The sequence below is a fragment of the Primulina huaijiensis genome, chromosome 5 (assembly GCF_012295235.1).
Source record: "Primulina huaijiensis isolate GDHJ02 chromosome 5, ASM1229523v2, whole genome shotgun sequence".
NCBI lineage: Eukaryota > Viridiplantae > Streptophyta > Magnoliopsida > Lamiales > Gesneriaceae > Primulina > Primulina huaijiensis.
In genome coordinates, this window is record NC_133310.1 from 2318651 (window position 1) to 2333318 (window position 14668).

The window sequence follows — 14668 nt, forward strand, 5'->3', positions numbered from 1 at the left end:
ACAACATAGATAATCAAAATTACGAACAAACATATATAACCAAATTCCAAGAAGTACTTCTAAGAAAATTAATTAATTCATCGTAACATTTACCAATATCTCCGTCCGAATATTTCTAAGATTCATTGACAGGCAAATAAAATAAATTAATGTTTTATAAAGAGCTTAATATACGGACTAACTAAGTAGTGAGGAGGTTATAAATCCACCAATTACCAAGTACCCAATTAGCTAAATGGGTCATTGGGGTCCAAAACTGTTCTTCCAGGCCCAATTTTTTCTAGTTATATGGGCCCAAATATGTGAATTCATCTTTTTTAATTAAAAAAATGAATTATCTCCCATAATATCAATTTAAAAGTTTATAGATTATAGAAAAATTAGAAATTGGTAGTATTTGGAAATATAAGTGAAAATCTGAAAATCAGAAGTGGATAGTCTATAAAAAAAAATAATTGAATATAACACGAACTTATTATTAGAATAACTTCTAAAAAAACGGAATCAATATCTAACAAGCTTTTGGATTTTAATTAAATTAAATAACAGATGACATAGAATTTGGGTTTAAAAAGCATACAAAATTTATTTTTTAAGTTAAAAACTAATAATAATTTTTTAAGTGATTGCGAACCTTTAATCACTTAATTTGAAAATGATGGAATCAAATTTAATATTTTTTAAACGCAAATCATATTAATTAAATAATTAATATGATTGCCTCTATCATTTCATATCTGAGTTTTATTTTTTTTAGTTGCGAACAAAAGTAAACAAATTAATTTCATTTTCAAACAACTTAAATAATTAAATTATAGGTAAAAATAAACTAATTATGATAATTTTATACAAAAATAGAATTAACTAAACCCAATTACTCGGAAGCAACCATTTAAAGTTTATTAATTGATATAACTTTTGGGAAAAAAAATATAATTATAAGGCAAAATGTTAATTTGAATCTTATATGTGTTGGAATATGATATTTTTAGTCATGTATATTTCTTTGAAAAAAATAGTCATGTAATTATGTTCTTTTGATAAATTTTAATAATTTCAAAATAATTTAACTAAATGACCAATATTATTGTTAAATTTTTGTAAGTAATTGGTTAAAAAAATTTCTCGATATATACAAATGTATATAATAACGTAACTATGATTTTGAAATCCATCAAATCAGACAACTTTAATGTTAAGTACATAACTGTCAACCAATATAAGTATATTACTCTCGGTCTTTGTTCGTCACCGTTTATATTCTAACCATTGGAATAAATTGTTGGATAACATTTTTTATGCATGAGAGCGATCGAAATATGGTATATGAAATACTGAACAATTTACATTATTTGAGGCGAGTATTAGCTTTGTTTTTCAAAAGCTTTTAAAGACTTTTTTATTCTTAAATTGGGTATAACAAACAAGCTTTTAAAGATTGGATTAATGTCCTGGATTTTTGAGTTGATTCTCAGCAAAAGAAATATGATTTTTTGTAGATTTGATTTTTATTTTATTTTTTCAAATAATTCACTTCTTGAGGCAACTATACGAGACAAATATGTTTTAAAAAAACTGTATTTGTTATCGATCTCGGTTTGATTTACTGGTTTCTCGTTGTTATACATACACGATATTTTTATTTCCAATACTATACTGGTTTTATTTAGTATTATTTATGTATTTATCCAATATTATTTTCGTTTATAGCTCCGTAACTGTTGTATTCATATTTCATATTTTAGCGATTGGCTAACAGCTACTTGCCCTCCAACTGGGAAAAAAACTAAATGACTTGATTTTAAAAAAATAACTTGAAAACATTGAGATTACAACACAATTTTGAAGAAAGTCAAAATTGTTAAAAGAAAATATATATATAACGCATACTGTAATATTTTTCATATCATTACAAATTACCAGATTAAGAGGATAACGTTAAAGAGTCAAAGTCCCCCTCAGCCAACATATATATCAGCGTGTGTAAGTTGACTGTTATTTTTATATTATTTACAATAACTTATTTATTCAAGATAATAGTATTTTCATAATCGAATCGGATAGTAGGTTGGGCTGGTTCAACCGCGAACCAATCATAAGTCCGATCCGGGCTACTCTCAAAGACTATTTGACTGGTCAAACAGGTCAAAACTGTCAAGAATCGGTCGGACCGGTATTGAACAGGTGAATAGCTTAAAAATCGGTTGGACCGTTCACTTCTTTTAAAAAAATTTATTTTTGGTTGCATAAATGATTCTTTGGTTAAAAATATTATTTTAGTAATATTATAAGTTTTTTGATTTTTTAAACCTTGATAAATATATATATTTTTATTATTTATATATACATTTAAAATCTTTAGAATTTAAATATATTATTTATTAAATTATATATTATTTTATATAATATAACAACATTCCAGTCCGATAGTCTAGTTGAACAGATCCGATCGGTTGAACTGTCATTTTAAAATAGATCGATCCGATTTATATACGAAAACAGTGCAAAAAAAAAACTATCGAATCATTAACTTTAAATAAAAAAAACCTATTGTATATCATTCTCAACAAAAGTAAAAAATAAAAATTTATCGTTCATCTCGAAAAGTTTAAGTTTGTTATACAAATAATTTCTAATATAAGTTCGATAACAAATGTAACAACACATCTTGATATCCGATATCGAATGATTTTAGAAATATAATATCTACTTTTATTTTTCATCAATTTATATGTTTTTATAAATTATATATTAAGAAAATAATATTTTGTCTCTATTTTCTTTTCGAGTTTTATTTTTGCTCTACCTACCATTGGCTTGGAAATTGACTTGAGGTCGTGTACATCTAACATGAACTCGAATCTTTTGACTTGTAAATATTTTACGATATTGTATAATTTATTATTTGTGACTGAAACCATAAAACGAAATAAAATTTGTTTGAATTGAAGCTCACTCTAAAGTACCAACAAAATACACCATAATAATTTGACATTGAAAAGAAAGAATGGTCCCATTACAATGACTTCAACCAATTTTTAAGTATTAATCAAATCTAGTTTTGGTGACAGGACGATGATGTGATGTCGTGTCTATGTGTATAATGACACATCGACAATATGTTAAGATAAACAGTGATAAAACAATTATGTAGCGATATAAATTATATATCTACTATGACAAAAACTTGTGTGAGATTGTCTCNATTTATATGTAAATTTTGTATAATTTTGGATTAATATGATATTAGTTCGGGTATATCAATTTAAAATATTAAAAGATTCTAGAGTTTAAAATTCTAGCTCGGAAAGAGCCATATTCCTGGCTCCGCCACTGACAACATCACGTTTTGAGTGGAAAAAGTAGTGAAATTGTCAAACATTGAAAAATATAAGATTAAGATTAAAATTTGACAACATAGATAATCAAAATTACGAACAAACATATATAACCAAATTCCAAGAAGTACTTCTAAGAAAATTAATTAATTCATCGTAACATTTACCAATATCTCCGTCCGAATATTTCTAAGATTCATTGACAGGCAAATAAAATAAATTAATGTTTTATAAAGAGCTTAATATACGGACTAACTAAGTAGTGAGGAGGTTATAAATCCACCAATTACCAAGTACCCAATTAGCTAAATGGGTCATTGGGGTCCAAAACTGTTCTTCCAGGCCCAATTTTTTCTAGTTATATGGGCCCAAATATGTGAATTCATCTTTTTTAATTAAAAAAATGAATTATCTCCCATAATATCAATTTAAAAGTTTATAGATTATAGAAAAATTAGAAATTGGTAGTATTTGGAAATATAAGTGAAAATCTGAAAATCAGAAGTGGATAGTCTATAAAAAAAAATAATTGAATATAACACGAACTTATTATTAGAATAACTTCTAAAAAAACGGAATCAATATCTAACAAGCTTTTGGATTTTAATTAAATTAAATAACAGATGACATAGAATTTGGGTTTAAAAAGCATACAAAATTTATTTTTTAAGTTAAAAACTAATAATAATTTTTTAAGTGATTGCGAACCTTTAATCACTTAATTTGAAAATGATGGAATCAAATTTAATATTTTTTAAACGCAAATCATATTAATTAAATAATTAATATGATTGCCTCTATCATTTCATATCTGAGTTTTATTTTTTTTAGTTGCGAACAAAAGTAAACAAATTAATTTCATTTTCAAACAACTTAAATAATTAAATTATAGGTAAAAATAAACTAATTATGATAATTTTATACAAAAATAGAATTAACTAAACCCAATTACTCGGAAGCAACCATTTAAAGTTTATTAATTGATATAACTTTTGGGAAAAAAAATATAATTATAAGGCAAAATGTTAATTTGAATCTTATATGTGTTGGAATATGATATTTTTAGTCATGTATATTTCTTTGAAAAAAATAGTCATGTAATTATGTTCTTTTGATAAATTTTAATAATTTCAAAATAATTTAACTAAATGACCAATATTATTGTTAAATTTTTGTAAGTAATTGGTTAAAAAAATTTCTCGATATATACAAATGTATATAATAACGTAACTATGATTTTGAAATCCATCAAATCAGACAACTTTAATGTTAAGTACATAACTGTCAACCAATATAAGTATATTACTCTCGGTCTTTGTTCGTCACCGTTTATATTCTAACCATTGGAATAAATTGTTGGATAACATTTTTTATGCATGAGAGCGATCGAAATATGGTATATGAAATACTGAACAATTTACATTATTTGAGGCGAGTATTAGCTTTGTTTTTCAAAAGCTTTTAAAGACTTTTTTATTCTTAAATTGGGTATAACAAACAAGCTTTTAAAGATTGGATTAATGTCCTGGATTTTTGAGTTGATTCTCAGCAAAAGAAATATGATTTTTTGTAGATTTGATTTTTATTTTATTTTTTCAAATAATTCACTTCTTGAGGCAACTATACGAGACAAATATGTTTTAAAAAAACTGTATTTGTTATCGATCTCGGTTTGATTTACTGGTTTCTCGTTGTTATACATACACGATATTTTTATTTCCAATACTATACTGGTTTTATTTAGTATTATTTATGTATTTATCCAATATTATTTTCGTTTATAGCTCCGTAACTGTTGTATTCATATTTCATATTTTAGCGATTGGCTAACAGCTACTTGCCCTCCAACTGGGAAAAAAACTAAATGACTTGATTTTAAAAAAATAACTTGAAAACATTGAGATTACAACACAATTTTGAAGAAAGTCAAAATTGTTAAAAGAAAATATATATATAACGCATACTGTAATATTTTTCATATCATTACAAATTACCAGATTAAGAGGATAACGTTAAAGAGTCAAAGTCCCCCTCAGCCAACATATATATCAGCGTGTGTAAGTTGACTGTTATTTTTATATTATTTACAATAACTTATTTATTCAAGATAATAGTATTTTCATAATCGAATCGGATAGTAGGTTGGGCTGGTTCAACCGCGAACCAATCATAAGTCCGATCCGGGCTACTCTCAAAGACTATTTGACTGGTCAAACAGGTCAAAACTGTCAAGAATCGGTCGGACCGGTATTGAACAGGTGAATAGCTTAAAAATCGGTTGGACCGTTCACTTCTTTTAAAAAAATTTATTTTTGGTTGCATAAATGATTCTTTGGTTAAAAATATTATTTTAGTAATATTATAAGTTTTTTGATTTTTTAAACCTTGATAAATATATATATTTTTATTATTTATATATACATTTAAAATCTTTAGAATTTAAATATATTATTTATTAAATTATATATTATTTTATATAATATAACAACATTCCAGTCCGATAGTCTAGTTGAACAGATCCGATCGGTTGAACTGTCATTTTAAAATAGATCGATCCGATTTATATACGAAAACAGTGCAAAAAAAAAACTATCGAATCATTAACTTTAAATAAAAAAAACCTATTGTATATCATTCTCAACAAAAGTAAAAAATAAAAATTTATCGTTCATCTCGAAAAGTTTAAGTTTGTTATACAAATAATTTCTAATATAAGTTCGATAACAAATGTAACAACACATCTTGATATCCGATATCGAATGATTTTAGAAATATAATATCTACTTTTATTTTTCATCAATTTATATGTTTTTATAAATTATATATTAAGAAAATAATATTTTGTCTCTATTTTCTTTTCGAGTTTTATTTTTGCTCTACCTACCATTGGCTTGGAAATTGACTTGAGGTCGTGTACATCTAACATGAACTCGAATCTTTTGACTTGTAAATATTTTACGATATTGTATAATTTATTATTTGTGACTGAAACCATAAAACGAAATAAAATTTGTTTGAATTGAAGCTCACTCTAAAGTACCAACAAAATACACCATAATAATTTGACATTGAAAAGAAAGAATGGTCCCATCAACCAATTTTTAAGTATTAATCAAATCTAGTTTTGGTGACAGGACGATGATGTGATGTCGTGTCTATGTGTATAATGACACATCGACAATATGTTAAGATAAACAGTGATAAAACAATTATGTAGCGATATAAATTATATATCTACTATGACAAAAACTTGTGTGAGATTGTCTCATGGGTCGTATTTTGTGAGACGAATATCTTATTTGGGTCATCCATGAAAAAATATTACTTTTTATGCTAAGAGTATTACTTTTTATTGCGAATATCGGTAGGATTGACCCGTCTCGTATATAAAGATTCGTAAGACCGTCTCACAAGAGATCTACTCCTTATGACAAAAACTTGTGTGAGACGGTCTCACGAGTCGTATTTTGTGAGACAGATATCTTATTTGGAACATCCATGAAAAATATTACTTTTTATTGCGAATATCGGTAGGGTTGGCCCGTCTCACATATAAAGATTCGTAAGACCGTTTCACAAGAAACATACTCATCTCTTATTTGAAACTAGCAGAAAACAAATCAAATAAAACAACTAAATTTCCAACAAGCACAATTAGAGTGAAATAAATTACACGAAAATTTTTTTAACATGAAAATATCCCCGTTGTGGGGAGTGATAACCATGGGACTGAAACCAAAAAAAAAATCTGCACTGTAATGAATAATGATATTACAATCAATCTAAAACCAAAACCAACCAATATAATTCACACTCACAAATCACTAGTAAGATATCATAATCTTGAAAAAATAAGATAATTAGAAAAAATAACCCTAAGACCCCTATTACTATCAACAGAGAGATATAGATTCGATCTTCACTATTCATAATGTACCAAATGATGTCCTGAATATATTGTCTAGGTTTCAGACCAATCCGACATATAGTAAGTAGATTGTACAAATTTTATGCGAGAAAACAATAGATTGTGTTTCAGAAACTGATTCAAACAATCACAAAACCCGATCTCTTCCGCACTTAATAAATTTCAGATTAATTTGACGGTTCAATTTGTTTCAAACGGTTCAACAAGTTACGTGTAGGACTCTTAAAATCCAAAATTTCTCTCTCTCTCTAATTTTGTGTATTCTTTTGGTAACTTGTTATATATCGACCAGCACCTTTTTTATTTGAAAAATTTTTTTGGGTTCGAGAGAGCTGCACATATGGAAACACAGTCGCGATCTTCAATTGTCAAATACGACTGAAAATCAATTTTAAAACTTCCTCATAAATCTATATTATACATAATTAAATTTAAATAAACTATAGAGCAGGAGGCAGTGGTCCAGACGTCCACTCACTGAATGTTATAGTAATAAAGAAAACATGTGGATTCCTGCAATTCAACTTTCTTTCGTTTTCATGAACAGAAAAAATGGTATTAAAAAAAAAGAAGTGAAAATCCATTCCCCTTTCTTTTGCTGGTTGCAAGAAAAAGCTGAAAGAATAGCCAAAAGACTAGATCACAAACTGGATTATAAGATTTGGAAATTAAATAGTGGGGACAAAGATTTGAAATTTATAACAACTTTTCTAATTGTAATTCGAGCTAGAGTTTGATTAGTTTGGATATAATATATCTGGGACGATAGAAAACACAAGTTAATGTCAAAATAATGTTATTTTTAATTGGTAGAGAGAGAGTGGGACCTTGCACATTTCAGAGATTCGATGTTTATAGATTAATCGTTCTTTTTTAATTGGTTGGTTGTGCTTTTAACTGCTAATGCTCTCTTATAGTCCAAAATGAGTCCCACTCTCTCTCTCTCTCCCCCTGCTTGCATTCATTGTTGAATAGAAAAGCTGACCCACCTCGGCATGTTCACTGTTTTCTTTTTGGATCGGGTTGTGATTTTTAAGGGTCTAGTGGGATGTTCAATATGTTGTTTGGTGGGTGCTTTGCATCTTTTTCGGGACTTCAAATTTTCTATACGTGTCTGTGTAAGAAGCGGACAAGTTTGCATAAAGGTTGGATCTTTGATCATCTTCAGGGGGAGTTCTTGTGTTATCAGCCGGGGGTTGTGGTTAATTTGCAGAGTGGAAGTATTTTGGGTATTTTGAACCCTTTTTGGAATTTTTTTTGCAGTTTAGGGGTGCAAGAACGAAGTGAAATGGTGTGGAAGCTGGTGGGAAGAAATGAAATTTTGTTGAAGCTGGTGTTTCTGGTGTGGGGAAACATAGTTGGATGCCCTTCTTGTTTGTTTACAGTGTAAGAATTTTTTCCATGCCCTTTTGGATTCTTGATCTTTCATTTGCTTGTCTTTTGATATCTTAGTTAAATTTTTATGAATATTTAGCATTCACTCTTTCAAAACATAATTTGCGAAAAAAAATGCATTTAATAAGTTTGAATCGTTTAGTTCCATAATTTTAGTAAGTTTCTTTGTTGCTGGAATAGAAGATTGTGGATATAGAAAGAAGAGTTTAGTTGAAACCTTTTTCTTAGATGGGGTCATGGTAGGATGTTGCTAGGATACTGTGATTGTGCGGGTTTGATGGTAATTCCAACTATCATGATTAGAATCATGTTTCCATTTCTATAATCCTACAACACTGAATAGAACAATGTCCGGATACATTAAATTGTGTAAAAAAATTATTATATTTATTTGTTGTGCAAAATTCAGCCCAATGTTCATAAATTACAGATGCATGAGGAGATTCTAGAAATTGTCATTTGATGGATTACTTGAAACTAATGCGTTTGGATTTATAAGAATTTTGCTTAAAGAAGTGTTTTTTAAAGTTACTTTTAAATGTTCTTTTTCAAGTAAATTTTTTAATACATTTGTGTTTGGATAAATAGTGAAAATCATTTTTTTAATATGAGTTATTTAGAAAAACACTTTAAAGCTATAAATTTGGGCTTTTGGAAAATCACTTATTTTAGCTTAATTAAGTGCTTTTAAAAGCACTACAATACCTATCCAAACACATATAAAACTATAAAATTACTTTTTTACTAAAAAGAACACACTTTTAAGAAAAAGCTACTAAATCCAAACAGACTTTTCTAGGAAGTTAAGACTAAGATTATTGTGCTAAAGCTTCTTTGGTTCTGAGCAATATCTATTCTTCTCCTCAGTATTGTATTCCGCTACTTGCGAATTGATGCATTTCTTCCTTCTTGTTATCTGTCACTGGAAGCCAAATCGAAGTAGGTGTTTTTTCCTTCTTAAACTCAAGATGACTCAATTCTACTCTTGTGTTTGCAATTTCCAACCAATCGTAGTATATAGCAAAAGGGAAGCACTCCATGTTTTAGTTAGGATGGTAGTTATCTAATCCTTTATTCAGTACATACACATATAATTCCGACTTTGTACTTATTGGAGATCAGATTCTCTTCACATTTGGATGGTCTAGGTCCTGCCTTTGCATACACTATTCTATAACGAAACTCTATGATTCTTCTTCTGCCTTAATGAATGGAGTATGTGGTTTAATGTCTATGTGAGCAAAAAACCTAATAGCTTGGTTTAGTCTATTACACCAAGGAAAATACTTGCATACACCATTTGATGTATGAGTTCCAATGTATTTTATGCGCAACACATAAATGGTTTGATGCATCCAACGATGTGTGTTATTAGGGAGTGTTTCTCCCAATATGACATGGGTGAGGTAGAAGTCTGTGTGTGTAGATTGGTCGATAGACTGCGAAGTTATAGATTTGGTGTATCTTCAATTTTTTGCAGCTAAGTCGTTCAAATTTTGTTGGCTTGTGATGGGAAATGATGTTACTGGAGTTTTGGAACGACTGGCATCTGCTCAAACAATAAAGGTATTGTTTCTATCTTCTAGTTCCTCTTATTTTTCTATCAGATTCTGGACGTTTTTCATGTGATTCTCTATGGTAGGAAAATTGTCTTGCTCTCAGTTGCAATGTGTTTTATTTGTAAATCTTTGATTTAGAAGGCTTGATGTTTGATGTAATTTCAGGTGCATGCTCGAACATGTTCAGAATTGCTAAAACTGGTTATCATGGTTACCAAAATATTTCCAGAAATAGAGGCAGCACGTCCTGGGTGCTCATCAGGAATAGAGGCGCTTTGCCTGCTAAAATATGGCATTGATACAGCCAAGTCTCTGTTTCAAAACTGCAGCGAGTCAAGTATACTCTACCTGGTATACTTCGTGAAATTCGCTATGTTTTCCATCACAGTTTCTGAAGTCCATGTTAAGCTCCATTGTTGATTTGTGTTCTAAAATATTAATATTCTGCTAAAATCTGCTTCTGGCTTCTATGACTGGAATAAAAGGTCTTTTTTTTTCCATGTATTGACCTTCTATTTTGTTCCTTTATCTAACATATTATTCCTGTTATTCGAATCTTGCTAACGGGATACAAAAATTGATATGGAGGTCTAATCCCATTTCTTTAACAACACATTTTTTTTGTTTCCCTTTGTATCTCTATCTTTTTATTTTTAGTTTTTTGTTCAGTTGGAATCATCGATATGTCATATAAAACTAGAAAAAAAAGTGGAAAGTTGAAGACAAATAGGACTAAGAAAGCAGATGTAGTAGTCAAGCAATGCATTTGTTCCCTTTTACATCGTCTAGCAGAGTAGTGTATTGATCTTATCCTCCATTTTTAGTTTTGACAACATTGCACCGTGTGTGATACCACTGGTAACTGTAGCTGAAATTAAGTTATCCATCCGTGAACGTGGTACATCTAACAATTGTAGATGATATAAGTAGAATATATTTGTCATGGACCCGACTCACTATAGCATGACTCTGTATTACACTTGGTCAAGATTCTTTTGTGAAATTTCATCTTCTGTTCATCTGATTGTTGTTGATGACTTTGTGTTAAATTATGATTTCGATTTGTAAACTTTCAGGCGCTCACGGGAGATGCTATAGTATCCAAGTGTAAGAAGGTAAGGGATTTATTGGAGCAGAGCCTTGGTGAAATTCAGAATATGGTTCCTGTTGTGCTGGCTGCAAAGGTATGTAAGCATAACCCATTGTGAACGGATCAAATCTTATTATAATGGTTTCCTGAAACTTTGAGGTATTTTATTTTATTCCACTAATTATTGCTATCAGATTTCTGGAATTATTGCTGATCTAAGGAGTGCAGTATTTTGCTTGGATCCGTCGGAAGAGGAAGCTGGAAAGGTATTACGGGAGTTGCTTCGCAGATATGGTTCCACAATTGATTCCACCGAAGATGCGGCAATTTCTGTTATTCAATCTGTTTCCTCCTGGCTTCATATAACGTCTCGAAAGGCTCTATTAATTGAGAAAAGATCCATCCGAAAGCTTCTTGATAAATTTGGTGAAAGTGAACAGAGCAAGAGGAAGATCTTATTGTTCTTTCTGACTCTTCTGAAAAAGTACGGAAAATTTATTTCCAATGAGCAAAAACACAATGGCCTGACAGAACATGAAGAACCCCCTTCACCTACAAGCCCTTACAGTATATCAGGTGAAGGTGAATTCCATTTGAGTTTTAGGTCCAGTGAAGCTCAAATTGACATGTTTAGTAACCCTGTGCCACCCGATGAATTCATATGTCCATTGACTTCGAGGTTAATGTATGATCCGGTGACAATTGTTTCTGGGCACACATATGAAAGGACGTGGATTCGAAAGTGGTTTGATGAAGGTAATGATACTTGTCCTAAGACAAACATGAAGCTGGAGCATTTCTCATTCACCTCAAATACTATCATAAAAGAGCAAATATTGAAATGGTGTGCCACACATGGAGTGCCTATTCGTGAACCCAAAATTCAGGATGCTTTAGTCAATCCGTGGGAAGCTTCTATCAATTCCGTCACGAGCTTGAGCAGTTCCATGAATGATCTAAATCTTCCTTTCGATTTAAAAAATTTGTCACTTAAATCCAGTTTGAGTTCATGTCCCTCACATTTTAAGGTCCTTAGTAGTGTAAAATCCTCGCATGAAATAGACATGGAGTTTTTCGCTAAATTTAGTTCACATCCCTGGGATGCTCAATGCAATGCAGTTGAAGATGTTAAAAGATTATATGAAACAAATTATGCTTCTTGGTCAATGATACCACTTGAAGAGTTTATTCAACTACTACTAAAATTTTTGAAGGATGCTCATGAGTTTCGTGACATGGAAGCACAGATGTCTGGATGTGTGGTGTTGTTAGAATTTGTGCAGAAAGACAGGTATTTTTACATCTTTATGTTGGTTATCCTTCTATTTTCTTAAATCTTTCTTAACACGTCCATTTCGGTGATACTATTTAACTCCTACGGCTCAGCCAAAAAAGGTAAGCGCCTAGTCCTTGAAAACAATATTTATAAGAAAGGTATTTTAGTCCACCAATCTACTTCATCTTGTGTACTGCAGAAACAGTATGTTGTACTTAGATGAAGATTCATATGGTATTCTGGCCTCACTTCTTGACACAAAGGTTGCGAAGCAAGCTCTCTCCTTACTAGAAACTTTATCCTTTCACCAGCACACTGGTTTGAAATTTGCTGCATCTGGTGCTCTTATTAGAATCTTGGATATCCTTGACATCCCATCTCAGGAATTACTCGAGCCGGCCTTAAAAATATTGAGCAATTTGTCTAAAAACAGCGGTCTTGTTTCCTCTATCACACCTTCGGAAATCATTGCCAAACTTGTTCGACTTCTTGAAGATGAAACCCTAGCAAGATACTGTATTACCACGTTGAAAAATTTGTGTAACATTGAAGAAGGTCGAGTGTCTATTGCTGAAACTAGTGGTTGCATTTCTGCGGTTGCAAAGCTACTTGAGAATGGGAGTTGTGAGGTCCAAGAATGCGCTGTATCTATATTTCATTCTCTGTGTACAAAGCATGCCTTGTATCATGAACGGGTCATGAATGAAGCTGTTGTACCTAGTCTTTTCTATGTTTCCAGGAATGGCAACGAGAGAGCAAAGGCAATGTCCAGTGAGATCTTGCGAATTCCTGGAGAAGGAATCGATTCTGCTGGAGAAAACTCTGGATCAGATTATAATAAACATTCCACAAAACAGTGCGAAGTCTCAGCCTCAAGAACTCCTGGATTCTTTGGGAAATATTTTTCAAGGCGAAGTGCAAAGAACAAGAAACTGATCAGTCAGCACCCCATTGTGGAGAACTAGTAGGTATTCTTGAAATTAACTTCTTAGTTATTCATGTAGATATCATAGTGGATATATTAGTTTCATGAGAATATTGTGAAAATATATAATTCTAGTTCGGAAGATCTGTGCCATATGGTAGCCATTCTTCCTCTAGGAAAATAGCTCTACATGCCACATTCCTCGTGTGGTCTAACTTATCGAAGGGGCAAAAAGGGCGACGAAAGGTAAACCGCACATGACAAAATGAAACCAGACTTACGATGTGTAGTTTGATCTATTACTGGGCAGACTAGTAAATATTTTGATGATTAGTGATTAACAGAATACATAAATTGTGTGGTGTGATGCTTTTTGGGCAGGAATGTTTGTGTTCTTGTTTCTTAGTATCCTCTGCTTCATGTACTGTACTAATGTGTAATTTTTCTTGTATTGCGTAAAGTTTTTCTTGTACTTATTCAAATTTTAAATATTTTTACGGATCTGAATATATTAAAATCCAAGCACAAAATCCTCCATTCTTGTTGTCCGACTGCTCAACGGCCTAAATTTATTTTGTCATTAGTGGAAGACAAATTTTAAAAGAGAGATTGAATATGGTGGTGGTTGAAATGGCTAAATAATGGTTTATTTAATTAGTGGGGTTGGACCAACCTTAGCTTAGTGTTATCTATTATGAGGTTTATGGGAGCATGTAAGTGGTATTAACTTCTTCAGCACCAAGCAAAGAATTAATATATAACTAGTAACCAAGCACACACGATGTATATGTAATATAATACATGAATATTGTCGTTTTTGGAAAAAATAGATGAACGAATAAGAATAAAGTTTCTAGGATTAGCAGATTAGTAAAAAAAAAAAAAGATGTTATATAGAATGGAAGTTAAGGAATTTTGATGTTATTGAGAAGTTGTAACTATTACTAGAGTAAAATTTGAAAGAAAGTATTTTTTTTTACATTTTTGTCCATAAATTATAAGCAATAATTATTTTCGGGGTTATATATAAAATGTGATATTGGTATATCCAAGCTGGATAAAAAAAGTTTTTATAAAATGTTAAAGTTTTATAATATATTAAAGATATTCAAATATTTCAAGAAAATTGAAAAGAAGACTTTATTTTTGAAAAAAAA

At 30.3% G+C, this 14668-nt stretch overlaps 1 protein-coding gene across 3 annotated transcripts; it reads left to right on the forward strand.

Moving 5' to 3' along the window:
• The first annotated feature begins 8169 nt into the window (after nucleotides 1-8169).
• On the forward strand, nucleotides 8170-14002 carry LOC140976283 (U-box domain-containing protein 5-like). Of its 3 annotated transcripts, XM_073440313.1 has the most exons (7): nucleotides 8170-8411; nucleotides 8530-8650; nucleotides 10142-10227; nucleotides 10386-10571; nucleotides 11297-11404; nucleotides 11505-12601; nucleotides 12786-14002. In XM_073440313.1, the coding sequence occupies exons 2-7, from the start codon at nucleotides 8629-8631 to the stop codon at nucleotides 13549-13551; spliced, it is 2265 nt and encodes a 754-aa protein (XP_073296414.1). In that variant the 5' UTR covers nucleotides 8170-8411; nucleotides 8530-8628; the 3' UTR covers nucleotides 13552-14002. The 3 variants fall into 3 exon arrangements, with proteins under 3 accessions (XP_073296414.1, XP_073296413.1, XP_073296415.1); XM_073440312.1 differs by having other exon boundaries at nucleotides 8170-8650; XM_073440314.1 differs by lacking the exons at nucleotides 8170-8411; nucleotides 8530-8650 and adding an exon at nucleotides 9663-9716.
• The last annotated feature ends 666 nt before the right edge of the window (nucleotides 14003-14668 follow it).

Bases quoted from the DNA above. Each gene is read 5' to 3' on its own strand.
- LOC140976283 (XM_073440312.1), top strand. From the start codon at position 8,629: ATGCCCTTCTTGTTTGTTTACA. The intron at 10,228-10,385 runs GTATTGTTTCTA...ATGTAATTTCAG, and splicing joins CATCTGCTCAAACAATAAAG to GTGCATGCTCGAACATGTTC. The intron at 11,405-11,504 runs GTATGTAAGCAT...TATTGCTATCAG, and splicing joins CTGTTGTGCTGGCTGCAAAG to ATTTCTGGAATTATTGCTGA.